Source organism: Nestor notabilis, unplaced genomic scaffold (genome assembly GCF_000696875.1).
Source record: "Nestor notabilis isolate BGI_N333 unplaced genomic scaffold, ASM69687v1 scaffold11496, whole genome shotgun sequence".
NCBI classification, from domain to species: domain Eukaryota; kingdom Metazoa; phylum Chordata; class Aves; order Psittaciformes; family Psittacidae; genus Nestor; species Nestor notabilis.
This window is the reverse complement of record NW_009934289.1, coordinates 94946-110562: the sequence shown is the minus strand read 5'-3', so window position 1 is coordinate 110562 and position 15617 is coordinate 94946. Positions and strand designations below refer to the sequence as shown.

The 15617-nt window shown below is 40.9% G+C and overlaps 1 protein-coding gene and 1 pseudogene across 1 annotated transcript; one reads left to right on the top strand and one right to left on the bottom strand.

The window, feature by feature from the left end:
• Positions 1-210: 210 nt before the first annotated feature.
• THUMPD1 (THUMP domain containing 1) lies at positions 211-1902 on the top strand (the record flags this gene model as incomplete). The annotated part of the gene is given in 4 exon segments (XM_010017261.1): positions 211-317; positions 319-380; positions 750-998; positions 1574-1902. Coding segments are annotated over 4 exon segments (747 nt in total), but the record flags the coding sequence as incomplete, so codon positions are not given.
• A 2278-nt stretch (positions 1903-4180) lies between these two features.
• Positions 4181-12969, bottom strand: LOC104407868 (annotated as a pseudogene).
• Between the last annotated feature and the right edge of the window lie 2648 nt (positions 12970-15617).

Genomic DNA, 15617 nt, shown 5'->3' with positions numbered 1-15617 from the left:
CAGCGCCTGGAGCCTCTTTTCCCTTTCTGTGTGTAAGAACCCACGTTTGTGTTCACCACACACGAAAATGCCGGGGTTTGTGTAATCAACCCCCTCGGGTTGGCTAGAGAGAAAGCCCCTCCCATCACCTTCAGGCCCCTGGGCCATGCTGGCCCTTTTTGTGTGCACTGTTGCTCAGTACTCACCAAATGAGACGTGCCTTGTGTGAAGTTTTCAGATCACGAGGAGCGGCTGTCTGGAAGTGAGAGGGAGGAAGATGAGGATGACGTTGAGGCAGCCCTGAAGAAGGAGGTTGGCCAGATCCGTGCCTCGACGGAGCCGGTTCCAGTCAGTGGAGAGTGGTGCCAACAACGTGGTCTTCATCAGAACCCAGGGCATAGGTGGGACATCAGTTGATGCTGTGTAACGCTGTGCGGTAAACTGTACTCAACAGTGTTAGTAAAGGGCCACAGAGCGTGACTTCCAAGAAACTCATATATACCAAACGCATACAGGGTTTCCCCTTCCTTTTTGCGTTGCCAAATTGAGTGTTGTCATTAGCAGGGTCGCTAAAGGTAGAGGAATCTGCACTGACAAAATAATCCTTGATTATCTAGTTTTGGTATAGTGAAACAACTCTTTACAGAAAAGGATTTGAGGCTGACAGGAGTGCAGCTCAGCGGGCGTTTCCCCAGTGTGTTCCTTAGAGGGGTGAGGAAGGGAGAAAATGTGTTCAATTTGTTTCTTATACCTAGCTGTTTTTCTTGTAGAACCTGAGAACCTGGTGCATCATATATTAAAGGATATGCATGCCACCAAAAAGAAGAAAACAAGAGTCATCCTGAGGATGCTGCCCATTTCTGGAACTTGCAAGGCTTTTATGGAGGATATGAAAAAATACACGGAAACATTTTTTGAGCCCTGGTTTAAAGCCCCTAATAAGGGTACTTTTCAGATTGTTTACAAAGCTCGTAATAACAGTCATATGAGTAGGGAAGAAGTAATTAAGGAATTAGCAGGTATGTATGGATTTCTCACAAAACTGAGAACAAGTATATAAGCAGCCCACAACTGCATGCCTAACATAGGTCAGATTATTAAAAGTGGTCTTAACGGGCACACATATCTGTTGCTTAATATCTGTATGTTGAATTACAAAAGCTTCTCTCAGACTTGAAAAAACCTTGACATCAATATTCCTTGTTGGTGTTAATGTCTGAAGAGACAACAAGCAGAAACAAGTCCAGCGTTTGGAGTGTTAGTTACATGTGCTCTGAAATGAATGCTGTCAGGCTTTCTGTCTGGATGCTATGTTGAAATAAGGTGTTACTATTTCCACTGAACATATGACTCATAAAATAGCTCCACCTTACTCTAGTATTTTGTTTCTTGGTAATTGCAGTGGGACAGTTTTTCAGTTACTTCAGTCCTACTGGTATGTTCTGAGTCTTAGTCCTTTCAGCCATTTTAAGCAATTACAAAAACGAGTAATTGGTTACAACTCAGGGGGATGTCGCTTCCTCTCTCTTAACTTTTCTCCTTTCATTAGGGCATGCTTACTGAAACATCTTTTAAACTACATCTTGTTTTACAGGAATTGTGGGCAGCCTCAATCCAGAAAACAAAGTTGACCTTAATAACCCACAATATACAATTGTGGTGGAAATAATAAAAACCGTCTGCTGCTTGAGTGTGGTAAGAGACTATGTTCTGTTCAGAAAATACAATCTACAGGAGGTGGTGAAGAGCAACAAAGACGACACACAACAAAACCCATCAAGTCTGACAGAAGAACAGAACTCCAAGGTAGTAAAACCAGAAGCCGAGGGGGAGGAGAAGAGCTCAGAAGAAGTAAAACTAGAGAACAAGAATCAAGGTGAAATAGAAGCTGAGCCCAAGGGGAATGAGACACTGACAGTGTAAAAATTGTGGTAGAAGGGAAAGATAAACACAATCCAAACCTATTTAAAAAAGCTGCCCTAGAGTTCTGAAAGGGTGTTTTTAAAGAGGAGAGTGGTTTTGTTTTGAAATCTTGTTTTTAAAATCCACACACGTAAGAATTTAATGCTTGTTGCAGGTGGAGCTGACATTACAGCAGATGTAAGAGTGCTCACCTTTCTGGTGAACCTTGTTGTCATTCTTCTGCAGCTTTGTTCTGCATTGCCTTTACCTAGTACAGAAAGCAGGAGTGTGTGCATGGTGTATGTAAATGTGGCCATCCTGACATACACTGACATACATTGACTCTCCTTTGTTGTATGTGATGGCTACAGAAGCCAAAAGGCAGTTCAGAGTCAGCTCTATCAGGAGGTACTGATGGAAGTTAGACATCTGAAAAAGACAGTTGACTGCAGAGGGGTTTTAAGGATGTGATCTGACAACTTGTGTGACTGCAGAACTCAGAGTTTTCTGTGTGAACAACAGAATGAGCTAAACCTGATCATTTCTTGTATGATGGAGGGTTATATACATATATATACACACATACACATTGATTTATAAGGATATGCTAAGGCTTGAAAGTAAATGGGAAGAACTGCTATCATCAAAATACTTGAATATTATGAGACTATATAGAATAATAGATTTGACTGTTCTAGGACAGTAGAAGTATAGTGCAGGCATTGCAGATGGTTTTAGGAAAAACTACCATGTGTGTTTACATTAGCTGTGTATACAGCAGTTACTGGTTTGTAAGAAATGTTACAGTCACTGAACAGATTCCTTTTGAGTAATTTCCTGTAAACAGCCTTTTGCTGTTCTTTCCAAAGATGTAATCCTTGGGAGTGTTTATGAAGTCTTTTGTTTTGTTTTTACTTTTTATTTAGGTCTCAAAATTTGAATTTAAATACTGCTTGGGAACTTCTTGTGAAAGAAGCTTCCATTCTACTATACTGGATAAAGGGAATTAAACTTAATTTTTGGTACAGTTTTAGCTTTACAATATTGTTTCAGATTGAAAGTGATGTTAGTGAGTCTTTCTATTGCCTGTTTGTTACAGCAGCTCTTTTGATATCCCAGTGACTTATAAAACAACCAAAGCCAGTGCATCTATAACCTGCTTCCTGTAAAACTGTCTAGCTTTAGTATTTCATTTCTAGCATAAAAGCTTGTGGGTTGCCAATGGGAAAACACTCATCTTGAAGAACACCACTTGTTACTTGTCTTGGTTTAATGAAAAGGGTTTGTCAAAGTCTTTCAACAGTGTTTAATTTGTATTTTCCTCTTCTCAAACTTCTTTCAGAAGTTGAAAAGATGACTATTTTTCCCTAGTCCTGTTTCCCTTACCACCCATTATTAAAACTCTGCTTTCTTACCTCCATCAGTGTTTTCTTTGAATTTTAAAGCTTTGTGTGTGTGAGTTAAAACCAGCAATGTCTAGATAACACATAGGAAAGAACCATTTGAGACCAGATACGAAGGTCAACTGTGAATGTTTACTGGTGGCTCATGTTGGTGATCATGATTCAAGACAGCCTGCTTACCTTACTAAGGACAAAGACAGACTCATGGATATTTGTAGTTTTTTGGATGTTGGGTTTTGTTTTGGGTTTTTTTTTCCTTCTCACTCATACGTGTCTACAGGACCTACAGTTCTTCAGAAGAAATTGCTGAGTAGCTACTATTCATCTGTCAAGCCTGTATCTGTCTGGTATTTACATGCTGCCTATGCTGCAGTCGTAAAAGATGTCTTCTTTCTTTTACTTGCATTTTTTGTAACTTGCACTAACTGAACATTCATTGTGAACAGATTAATTCCTGTATTTATTTAGATTCATACAAGCAGGGTGCTTAATTTGGATGTGTGCAAGATCTATGGCCATTTCTGGGAACTTCATTACATACTATCAATCACAATTTCCTTGTTAGTAAGCCTCTTGTGAATTAAAATTATCTGGTCTCAAAAGAATGAACACACTGCTCCTTCACCTGGGAATCACTTCTACCTGTACTGAAATTCTGAAAAGCATTAGGTGGCTGGAAGTTGTGTTTGCATGTGCCTTGCCTAGGTAGGCTTGATTTTTGTTAAGCAAGAACACAAGCCTTTAAAAAACGTACAGTTGGGAGTTTTTAAACCTTGTGCATTATTACACAGTCACTGCTCAGTGGGTGAAATATAATCCTACGTTGATGCTTACAGTTGTTAGAAAATCTCCATTATGAATGAAATTGATAGGGATAGGCCTTTTTAGATTGAGTATCAAAAGTAAGTCTCTCTCCATTCCTTGTTCCTCAGTTCATCCTGCCTGATTTTCCCAGTGATTGTCTTTGGCAGCTGCTGGACAAATTCAATCTGATTCAAAAGAGGAGGAAAGTAAAACGAGCATATGTCATTTACTTTTTTTTCCCTCCAGAAGACCATAAGTCTCCGTCCTACTTAATTTAAATATGAATTAGAGGACTCTGGAAATAACTCTTAATTTCGTTTTAGATTGTCTTGCATCATTTTCCAAGATGTTCTTTAAATAATAATCATTATTTTTCTTGCACAGCAAATATTTGGTCTTTCTTTGTTACTGCATTTGAACTGAGTCTCTTTCTGTTTCTAGCCTCCCCATGGTTCAAGTAGATGTTGGGGATTTTATTTATTTTTGTAATACACTCATGTTTACTTGCCTTCCTGGGGTACTTGTATGGAGCAGTGATTTTCTCGACATGGTCTTGCAATTCACAGGCCAGTTTCTTTGGATCTTGTGACTTAAGGGAAGGAGCCAAGACCACAAAAGCTTTTACCACCTACAAAGGGAAAATAAATAAAAATGCAGCATTAGTTAAACCAGAGCAACCTAACAAATGCAACTGAGAGTGAGTCCTGGCTGCACTATAGGCTTACTCTATCACATCTGTGCAGTACAGTAAATCTTGCTTTTGTGTAAGGAAACTTAAAATGAGGACAAAAGACTCTTTCTACCTTACATTAGGAAAGGTCCTGAGTGATACAGGATAAAAGTTTTAAACTCTGCTCAAAATTCGTAAGAGTTCTGTAAAGGACTGTTTTAAAGTTCTTAGATACTACAGCCTTTTCTGTAAGCTTACGTTGCTAAAGAATATAATTCCTCAGGCAGTGGGTCAAAGTGTACATCAGTTCGTACCAGAGTCACTTTTATATTCACCATCATGTTCTTTAGGAAACCAAGGATTATATTTTCATTGTTAAGGAGAAAAAAAAAGGGGCATACACAGACTACTGCTCCCCTTGCTTTGGATGAAGTGATGGAGAGAAGTTTGTGCAGCTGTATTAAAAATCTTATGAGTTCAGTGGAAGCTTGAGTGTGAGCTCTGTCACACAAGGCAGGTGATGAATAGGAGAGTGACCACTAATTACCTCTGCTCTGATGGGATCTGGGCTGCTGACCACAGCTGACTCAGCGCCAGCCAGGTGCTCTCTTAGGGCACTCTAATTCAAATGGTCCAGTACGATACCTAGGAGAAAGAAATGAAATGTGTAGTAGGTGAAGTGTATGCTTATTTTTTTAGACATTTCTTGGCATTTTAACTGAAACCTACAAACCCAGAGGAGATAATGACATCATCAGATCTCCCCATAAACCATACGTATCCATCCTTATCCATGTTCCCTCTGTCTCCAGTGATACAGAAGTTCCCGCAGATTGTGGAAGCAGTTTTCACTGGATCATCCTGTTGAACAGCAACGATTAAATATTCTGAATATTGAGAATTCTTAAGCTTAGAGATGAGTTTTGCCTCTTTGGACACTACCCAAAATATCTTTCACTGCTTGTTTTCTGTCTCAAGAATGTAACAGTTTGTGCTTGCTTCTTCCCCAGGGAAAAACATATCACAAGGCCAGATAGGGAACTAAAGGTCACACCGTAGGTCTGCAGAAGAATGGTGTAAAGAACTGGAATGTTTTAAGTCAGAACATCGTGAGGTCAAGATAAGCCAAAGCTCTTTGGTGCTGCACCTGCTCATGTTGGTATAAATGCACACCATGCTGCAGGCCTCAACTGGCTCTCTGGAAATTCACTTTTGAATTACCACATACTAAGTGAAAAAAGTAAATGGCTGCTTAGCATCCACTTTGATAGCAATGTCTGCTTTCCCAGGAGGCAGAACACTGCCATCTTTATCTATAATCTGCAATAGAAAAGGCAAATGGGTGATTATAACTTCACATTTTAAGAAAGCCATGTTCTAAAACTAACCAACAGCCAACAACTCAACCAAAAAGGTCAGCCTGCCATGAATACCACTGCATGGTACTGAAACTCGTACGGTATGTTGTACTCTCTTGTGTTTTACTTCCTATGAAATCAACAGTAAGCAGACAAGGGGACCACCATACCTGAACATGATAGGGGGGAGCTGCATTTCCCAAGGAACCTGGCTTCATTTTCATTCCTTTCGTATTGGCACATATCATTCCCTGTTGGAAAGACAAACAACCAGCCCAGATATTTTTCAGTGCTATTCCTGAGGCTATTCCTGTTCTTGTACTATGCCCATTGTTGAGCTAGTGTAAGATCTAAATTTTCCATCTGTGTGAGCCAAAACACTGAATTTTGCTGAGTCTTCAACAGATAGTTCGAGATATTTTACAGCTTAAGTAGTCCTAGAAGCAGTATCATAACCAAGCCATAATTCTAAAAACAATCAACCCTCCTATAGGCAATTGCCACATACTCTAATGCCATCTTTCTTTTTAATTAAGTGTGTATGGCCCAGTTCCATATGTACTAAGAGGAATGAGATAGAATCTAAGACCCCAAGTGACAGCCGAGCTTTTCAAAAAAGCTGAATGTACAATTTTGGTTTGGCCATAGCCTTCATGGATATTCAGTCCTGTCTGGCTTTTCCACTGTGCCATCACGTCTGGGTTGAGTGGTTTCCCTGCAGTCAAACAGTGCTTCAGTGTCTTGAACGCACACCTTCATAGGCAGAGGACATTACTGAGTATCAGAGGACAGAAAGCGACAAATGCTTTCCCCGACAGCTGTTATGTCCAACCCTGTGACTTCAGGACACACTGGGCTCTCGAGAGTAAGGGTTAGGATTGAAAGAAAATCTAGAGCTCTAATTAGAGTGGGGCTGGAAGGGGGCTGCCTAAGCAGTGAGCTGCAAAGATGCACAGGACTGATGGCAGTGCAGCCACACCTGTGCCTCCAAGGGCTGAACACCAGCCTCTGTATTTACTGTTTCTAATGCCTACAGGCAAAACTTGCTCTGGGTTGGAGGTGCCCGAGGAGTGGATTTCTTCACATCTCTCTGGAGTGCTAAGGAAAAGGCTCTGCCCAACAGATCTCCACCACTCTGAGAGTTTAAATGACTATGAGGTCCTGTAGAAATCACTGTTAAGAGCCAGGCAATAGCTTGAACAGACACAACATGGTCACTTGTTAACAGACGCTCAGTACCTGGTGAGGTTGTGCTGTATCAACACGCAGTAGGCAGTTGGTGCGCTGCACAGAGTGGTTACTGGGTATCTGCACAAGGTCTGACAAATAAAAAAAAAGAGGATTAAACAATATTGTTTCGGGAAAAGCCTTGCTGCAAACTATTCCTTTTTATTCCACACTACAGCACAAAATACAAGACCTGATTGTAACCTCACATGGAAAGCAAAGTAATTGCTGTCACTGTCAGTACTCAGGAAAGATGTTATAATGTTCAAACATCAGCTGAAGATGTTTTGATGTGGTAACTCACTGGTGTACCTAGTTCGTCTTGATGCTTACTTGAAGCACAAGGACCACCCTCCTTGGTATGAAACCCTAGCCCTGGAGGAGCAACTTAGGTTTTGCAGGGGACTTCATACATCTCACCCTAGGACAAACTCGGACACCTCATAATAGAGGCAACTAAAATTACACATTTCTTTGGAACATTTTGCCTTTTATCTAGCCCCTCACTTTCTGAAAAGGACTGTCACTAATCTTTAGACATGTTGCAATTCCCTCAGCTGTCCTAACAAAGGGCCTGATGTGTAGAGCCAAGTCTGCACAAGCTCTGGCTTAGTTGTGAATAATGCTGTATTAAAACATTGGACTAGTAAATTTATATATCCTCCTTTATGTGGGCCAGGACAGGAGCACCTTGCTAGCATAATAAAGATCTCATCTGAGCCTCTGTTTTCTGACACCTCTTTAATTCTCACCCACAACACCAGCAGATGATTCGCAGTCACTCAGGTAGAGCTAAGCCTTACTTCTTTTTAAACTCCTTTCTGCCTGCAATGAAAATCTGCTCAGAGAGGGGAAAGACCTCTCCTTCAGCAGCTTTCACTCCAGCCACACCATGGGTAAAGCAACCAAGAAATTTATACAAAAAAGAAAACCAAACTAGCAACTACAATTTTAAAATGGAAATGAAACAATATTCAAATCCCCAAATAACCCCTACATGTTAGGAACATAGACTTTTCCACATAGGTGCTTTGAGCCATTTGGGAACAGCAGTCTTCCTCTTGTGTTAGATTAAAACTCAGATTGGTTTGAGAAGCTTGAAAATAATTTCATTTAAGAACAATTTCTTTCAAGTCAATCCCACAGCTTCAGTGCTTTCCAGTACTGACTTGACTTCCTTAATGGTCACAGCAGCATAATTAAAATATTAATTTACATGTAAGCCAGCTCATTCTTCATTTCAGTAGTGAAATACAGTAGAGGAAAGGCTTAAGTAACACCAGTAACTCCTACTGATCAGAAGCAGCTGGTAATATCCTGTGCCCAAAAGAGTCATGCTGCAAAATCCTTCCTGTATTATATTCCTATTCAAAGAACAATTGCCTTGTGGTTATGCCATCTTAAAACGGCTAATCCCATAAACCCGAGAGGCTTAGTTTTGTGGCCTGCTTGGAAAACAACATGAAATATGAGTAACTGTTCATTATGAGCATGGTGTTCTTACATTTAAGACTTCTCTTGCATCAAACTGTGGCATGGCATGTACAAAACACATGAGCCCTGGAAACATGGCCCGAAAACACTCCCAGCAGCTGCCTTTACCCAAGCAGTGTCTGACATGTTCCACAAGATGTCTGACAGAGACAAATTAATCCAGTAGCTGTTGAAGACAAAGGTGTCTATAAGAAAGTCTGCAAGTGGAAATTAGGAATGTGAGGTGGGTTGGGTTTTTTGTGGGGTTTCTTTGGTAGTTTTTTTGGTTGTTGTTTTGGTTTTCTTTTTACTTTTCCTTAGAAAGGCATGGTAAATTTGGTCCAAAACTCAAGAGCCTTCTGCCCAGCCTTTATACTGATGAAGAAAATCAAACAGTATCCTAACTCATTATTTAGCCTAACAGACAAGTAGTTTCTAAAATGGAGCCATATACCATATTGAACAAGATCCTTGCTTCCTGGGTACAATTCAGATGAGGAGACCAAAAGAAATGACATGTACAGTACTGTTGGCACCTCATCATCTATCATAATTCTATCACACACAAAATCTGTTTGCTTCACATTCCAGAGCTGTAAAGACATAATTAGCTGAATACCTTCCTAAGAGAAAAAACCCCAGACCAAAGCTTCCATAGGAATGTTCAATCATTTGGGGAGAGCCTGTGGTACCACTGGTAAAATAGACTGCCATCGGATCCTGACTTTTTGTCTTCACACAGTTATGGATAGCAGGGGCAGCCCTTGAAATTAAAAAACAGGTTACTGAAACAGTGGCTAGCATTATTCAGCAACTCATCTTGGATCCTCTGTATCCAATATGTGCAGGACTGTTTGTATCGTGAAATGTGAGTGGTAAGAAACTACTGAGATCCCCTCACTCTTCCACTGCCAGTTCTGTATTAACTTGCTCTTTACTATTCTCAATGTCCACCTTCTCCAGAGTAAAAATGCCAACCGACTGACCTTTACTTGCCTCCCTTAACAGCCACCAAAAGGGCCAAGCACCTTGTGTTTGACCCAAGTGCCCTCCAGAAAGCTTATCTTCCAGCCTTAATGTGATAAGCTGAGGGAGGACCCACCATTTCTTTTGGTAGGCGGTCCCACTAGTTAATCATCCTTGCCATGTTTGGGAATTATGAAGAGGCTCAAACTCTCAGTCGTCTGGCATGTGACAGGGAAACATTTCTCATCACTTACTAGGATGAGAACGCAAAACTCTTTCTCTGCCAGGACTGATGTTCAAAAAGGATTTGCTTGGCATGCAAACACTGTCCTTGCCTGCAAGGCTGGGCATGGGAAGTCTGTCTGCCCAGGCCAGCCGTCCCCCTGTGCTGGCTGGCAGGCAGACCTGCTGTCCAGGAGCCCCATTCCAGAGCCCCGCAGCCTCCTGGCTGGTTGAGCAGTCAGCTAAGGCAGCTGAGAACATGGGGAGCTGGGCAGTCTGGGCAAGTTTCCCAGTAGGTAGGCAGGCTGCCAGGAATCTGGCGAGACACCAAGCCAGGCAGGACAGCAGCCCAGCACTCTAGGAAGACTGTGAGCCTGACAGCTGAGCAACCCTGGAGCCAGACGGCCAGCACTTCACAAGGCAGCAATCCTGGGATACCAGACAGCCTACCTACCTGACTGCCAGTCACAGCCTCTGCAGGACTTATGCAGTTCCAGACAACATTTAGGTTTTATCAAAATCAATTTTACCCTCTGCCATGGAATGGAGACATGGAATATTAGCCCAGCATGAAATACGAGGCATCAAATCGACTTGACAATGTTTTAGTAGCTCTAGGAGGTTTGAGAATGCAGTGTTACTGCTTCTCCTGTCTTCCAGTTTAGTGACACTAAAGTGGGCAATTGTTCGAAAGAGCAGATGGAAATGGCTGTACAGTGAGCTGCACATGTAATGCTAATTCAGACACCTGTAGTTGTGAGAACACATGGTACATCTTACGAAGCTCTTAAAGTGACTCAAGAGCTTGGATCCCACCTTGAAATAATGGTTTTAGCTACATTCATTTTAACAGGGTGTTTGCTTCTTTCCTCCACTCTGTCTTTCCACCCCTTCTACAGTCCCATGCACTGCAGTGAAGAGCTGCCTACTGGGTGCTGTTTTAGTAGCTACTTTTCAGCCATGAGGCAGGCTGTTTCCTGAACACATTAGGTTCATTTTGCAGTGGCCTTTTTTAGCCTTTCATACTGAAAATCTATTCCTACTAGCCTTATTATAATCAAGTTTTAGGAATATGGATCAGAATAATTGGTATAGAATATTTTTCTTTTAGCTTTATAGGATAAACAGGCCAAAGTTGTTAATGAGAGGCTTTCCTGTCCATTATTCTGTAGTATTTCGTAGTCCTATATAAAAAACCCAGTCATTTTAAGACTGTACTTATTTTTTAATTTGGCTATTTCCAAATACTCCCTTTTTTCATGAAAAAGAGACTTAATTGCCTTCTCTCCTACTCCCTGAAAGGTATGTAGCTCATATCTAGACACGAGTGCACAAGTGTATTTAAACAACATGAGAAATATTCCACTAGAGATAACAATGATGGAGTTTTAAGGTAGAAGGCACTCACTTGAGCAAATTACTGAAGTTCAGCCACTTGGCCCTGCTGCTTCCAGATACAATTACCTACGTTTTCAGAAACTGGGATTTGGATGCAACCAAGTCCACCACAGGATCAAGCACATCAGCTGTAATAATGCACTTTGCCTTGGAAGCCAGCAATCTATAGCAGATGTTTTGTGCTGTCAGTTGTGTGGTCCCTGGGATGATGATAACACCTGAAAGTGCAATAAAATTGGGTATTTATTAGGTATTTGTTACTTTCAGTCCTGATAACTTCATAGCTTTTCCTGAATTGCTGGATACCAGCACTATTCAGTCCAGAAATGAGAAGAAGGTAAAACAAGTGCCACACACCTGAACTTGAATACAGATGTGCAGATATGCAGTACAAAATAGTTTTTGTTTTTATGAGATCCTTTGCTCCAGGCACAATGTAAGTAGAAAGTATAACACTGGGGCAGTAAAAACTAGCAGCTTTAACTTAACTCTGTAGAAGTTAAATCGAATTGATTTAACATAATCAACACAAGCCACAGAAAGTAAAGAAAAATTATGAAGGTAATTCCATCAGTCACAAGAGACTACACCATCAGCTTCTTTGATTGTCAATGTTTGCTATGAAGTGAAGTAAGAAATACAATTGTTAAATGAATTGTTAAACTTCTGGCATAGAAGGTAACAACCAATCTACAGACCATTAGGAATGATACAATACCTGTTTGCATACAAGCCATGCTCAGCAGCCACCACTCTGGGATTTGGGGGAGAATCGCCAAAACTCGGTCTCCTCTTTCCAGACTGCATGGCCCAGAGAGCATGTTGGCCACTTTTTGGGACAGGAAGCCCAACTCCTCAAAGCTCCATTTAATTTCATCTCCTTTTCCATTTATCCACCACATTCCTATTTCATTTGTATACATAAGTATAAAGAGCATGTTGGTTACTTCTGATACTTCCATGCAGAGTTTTTGGGATGGTCCAGGAAGTGGAATCTTGACAGTGTGACATACTCTAGGGCAGGGATATTAAGCATGTGGTTTAAAAGAGACCTTTTCCAAGACAACTATGAGTTGGTGGGTATATCTACCTGATTTGCAATGCTCATAAATTAATTACTTGAGAGGCTTTTACGACCCCAGCACTGCACATGCTGCTGAATCAGAGTCAGAGAGACAAAGCACCATGTCACCTCTGGTGCCAAGCAAATTGCCTCTCCTTTTTCTGCAATGTTAATATTACACTAAAATAGAAATAGGGGAGGAAATTCTGGTCCCACTGAAGCCAGTGATGGTTTTAGACTTGACCTTGGGGATAGGGGCACAGTTTTACTAAAAATACTGAATCTACAGGTCAGAAAGGTTACCTTTTATATTTAAGACCACTTGGACAGCACATCACTTGCAAAATTAAAGTATTTGGGTACTTCCTGTTCACAATGACTGACAGCTACATAATATGAGAAATTCAAAGGTGCAAAAGTCTTGTGATACTGGTGGAATAATCTGCGGAGTGTCTGGATGCTCCACAAGGACTGCAACACTTGAAATTCAAGTAAAATCTTCATGGCACAAAAGCAGATGTATGGGGGCTTTTGGAGACAATAACCATCAGAACTGGTTTTTAATGATCATTTCCCTCCTACAAGAGGCTGAAAAATCAATAACAGTATTATGGTGTGCACATTCCCAGATGAGCTGTTGGCTCCAAATGGAACAGATGTATATAGGGCAGCAAGTCCACCTCTTTATGACATTTTATCCCACCTCTCCTTATGGGTAAACTAGAGCTCTGGTACCACTTTTAAGTCTCCTGCTTTTTCATCTGTCCACAGGTTTCAGAGAATTCCCCTTGGAGCTGACAATTCTGATTCTGTCCAACCAAAGTAGGGGCTAAGCTGGGTGTTTCACATTGCACCATTTGCTCTGCCTTCCTTACTATCCATAGAAATGATTGTGTTCCCTCCCACCACTGGCATTTGCCTTGTATTAGTTGGATAGCAAAGTATCATGAATAACTCTGAGGTGGCTTTCCACATTCTATTACAGATTTGTTTACCAGACTAATGCTTTTGCCACATCTGCGTTTGTCCTTAAACATACAGAGTTGCACTTGGTTTTATAAAATACCATTTGTAGTTGTGTATTACCTTGAAAACACTTTGCAAAAGAGTGAATTAAAGCCATATGTATGGGAACATGGTGCTCAGGATACATTCAGCTTCAGAGACTAATAAAAGAGGCTTTTTTTTTTTTCACATAGTTTGCTTGTAACACATTGCTTCTTATCTCTGTCCCTAAGAGGTCATTAAAAAGCCAGATTCCAGAACTCATGGTTAATCAGAGACATTTCTGTAGAAATGGCTGTTGGTTTATTTTTCCTTTAGATCTGAGCCAGCGATTGCGGACTCAGACCTAGAAGATGTTCTTGCAGAAAGAAGCTACTTCTTTGGTCTGCTTGGGACAAAACAGAAAAGTAGTCCAGCCTCCTTCATAAAAGTGAGAATCATGTGAAGAAAGAGGAATACAACACAGCACTGTAGATTTGTACTTTTTTTTTACGTTAGCAGATGGCATCTTTCATTTGAGAAGATGAAACATTTGAACAACTACTAAATACAAACTCATTTCTCAGGATGTTTAAACACGTTGTGCTTACCTGGAGATGTTATCTGTGATCAGGTAAGACTTCTTTCAACTCCTCCTCGTGTATCTTCCCTAGTACTGAATTGGTGAGTACTGCCGCCTTCTGGCTCACTCTAGCTCTCTGAGCAGTTGCAGCCCTTCATCAGGATCACACATCATGTTCCATGGCGGGGATTATTTCCCCTGAGAGCACAGAATTCATTTCTCCAATCTCCTTCTGGAGAAAGGCACAATCACTGAAAAAGCTGAGAGAAGATAGAAAGAGCGCTGAGTATGAATGATTGTGTTTCTGGTTCACTGCCTTTGGAGAATGGATAATCTACCATACATTACTGTGTAACTATTCTATGGCACCAATGACTTTAGCAATAGCAACAATGGGGCTTTATTCTCAGATTCTGGAATTAAACATAGTATGAGAATTGGTATGATAAAGATACGTAGATTTTCAGAAGCCTGGTGCCAATAAATATCATCTGTAATATCTGTCATCCTCTGTGGACAAAATACATGCAGTTCTGACATGGGCCGTCAGCACTGAGGAGGACAATGAAAACTCAAATTACAGTCACTGCTATGAAAAGGGTGACAAAGGGATGAGACATAAAATCTGTGCTCTGGAAGACAGCAACATGATACAGGAACTCCAGCTATTCAATTACTGTGAACTTGGTAAACTTGGTTTAGGTGAATAATGCAGTCACAGTATAGTCTGCTACTATTGCCACCGCAGGCAATAAGCCCTGGAAGGGGAAAATATTTTTAAACTAAGACCTAGATAAATGAAAGCTATACATAAGCATACACACAACTATATAATATATACAGACTGTATATAAATGCAGCTATTTAGAAGATGTGTAGATATGGCACTTAGGGACATGGTTTAGTGGTGGACTTTGGCAGTGTTGGGCTTATTGTTGGACTTGACAATCTTAAAGGTCTTTTCCAAATTAAATTATTCTGTGATTCTATATAGAGGCAATACAGGGTATAATTAAGAATCAGAGTCAGGAAACAGAGATGCTGCTAGAAACAAGAAGCACAGATAGCAGCCATGGAAGTAATGGACTATGAAGAGGCAGAACCAGGCTGTTAAGAGCCCTCATGTGGAATCTCTGCAAGCATCAATGCATGGCCAGTCTTCCAGGAAAACCATCGAACTGCTGTCTGTTACAGGTACTGGAAAGCTTTCAAGCCACTTTTGCAAACTGAATGTAAGCTCTGAAATTACTCAGAAGTAAGCTATCCAATTTGGCATCAGTGTCTTTGCATAAGTCACGTACACCCTCTCTCTCCCTGTCTTGTGGGTCTTGTAGACTTGAAGCCAGCCCCCCCCCAGCCTACTGCTGTAGAGTTCAGTGTTAGGAGATGACTCTCCCTAGCTTGGTAAATCACGTATGATATTCTGAAAATGCAGATATTCAAAGCTAAAATTATTACAGCCTACCTGTCTCTCATCCTAACCCGTAAAAAAGGGCCTACAGCAACTGCCTCAAGTGACAGCGTTTACTGATGTTAAGGTGACCTGAAAAGAGAATTACCCCATTTTTTGGATCTGACTGCTATT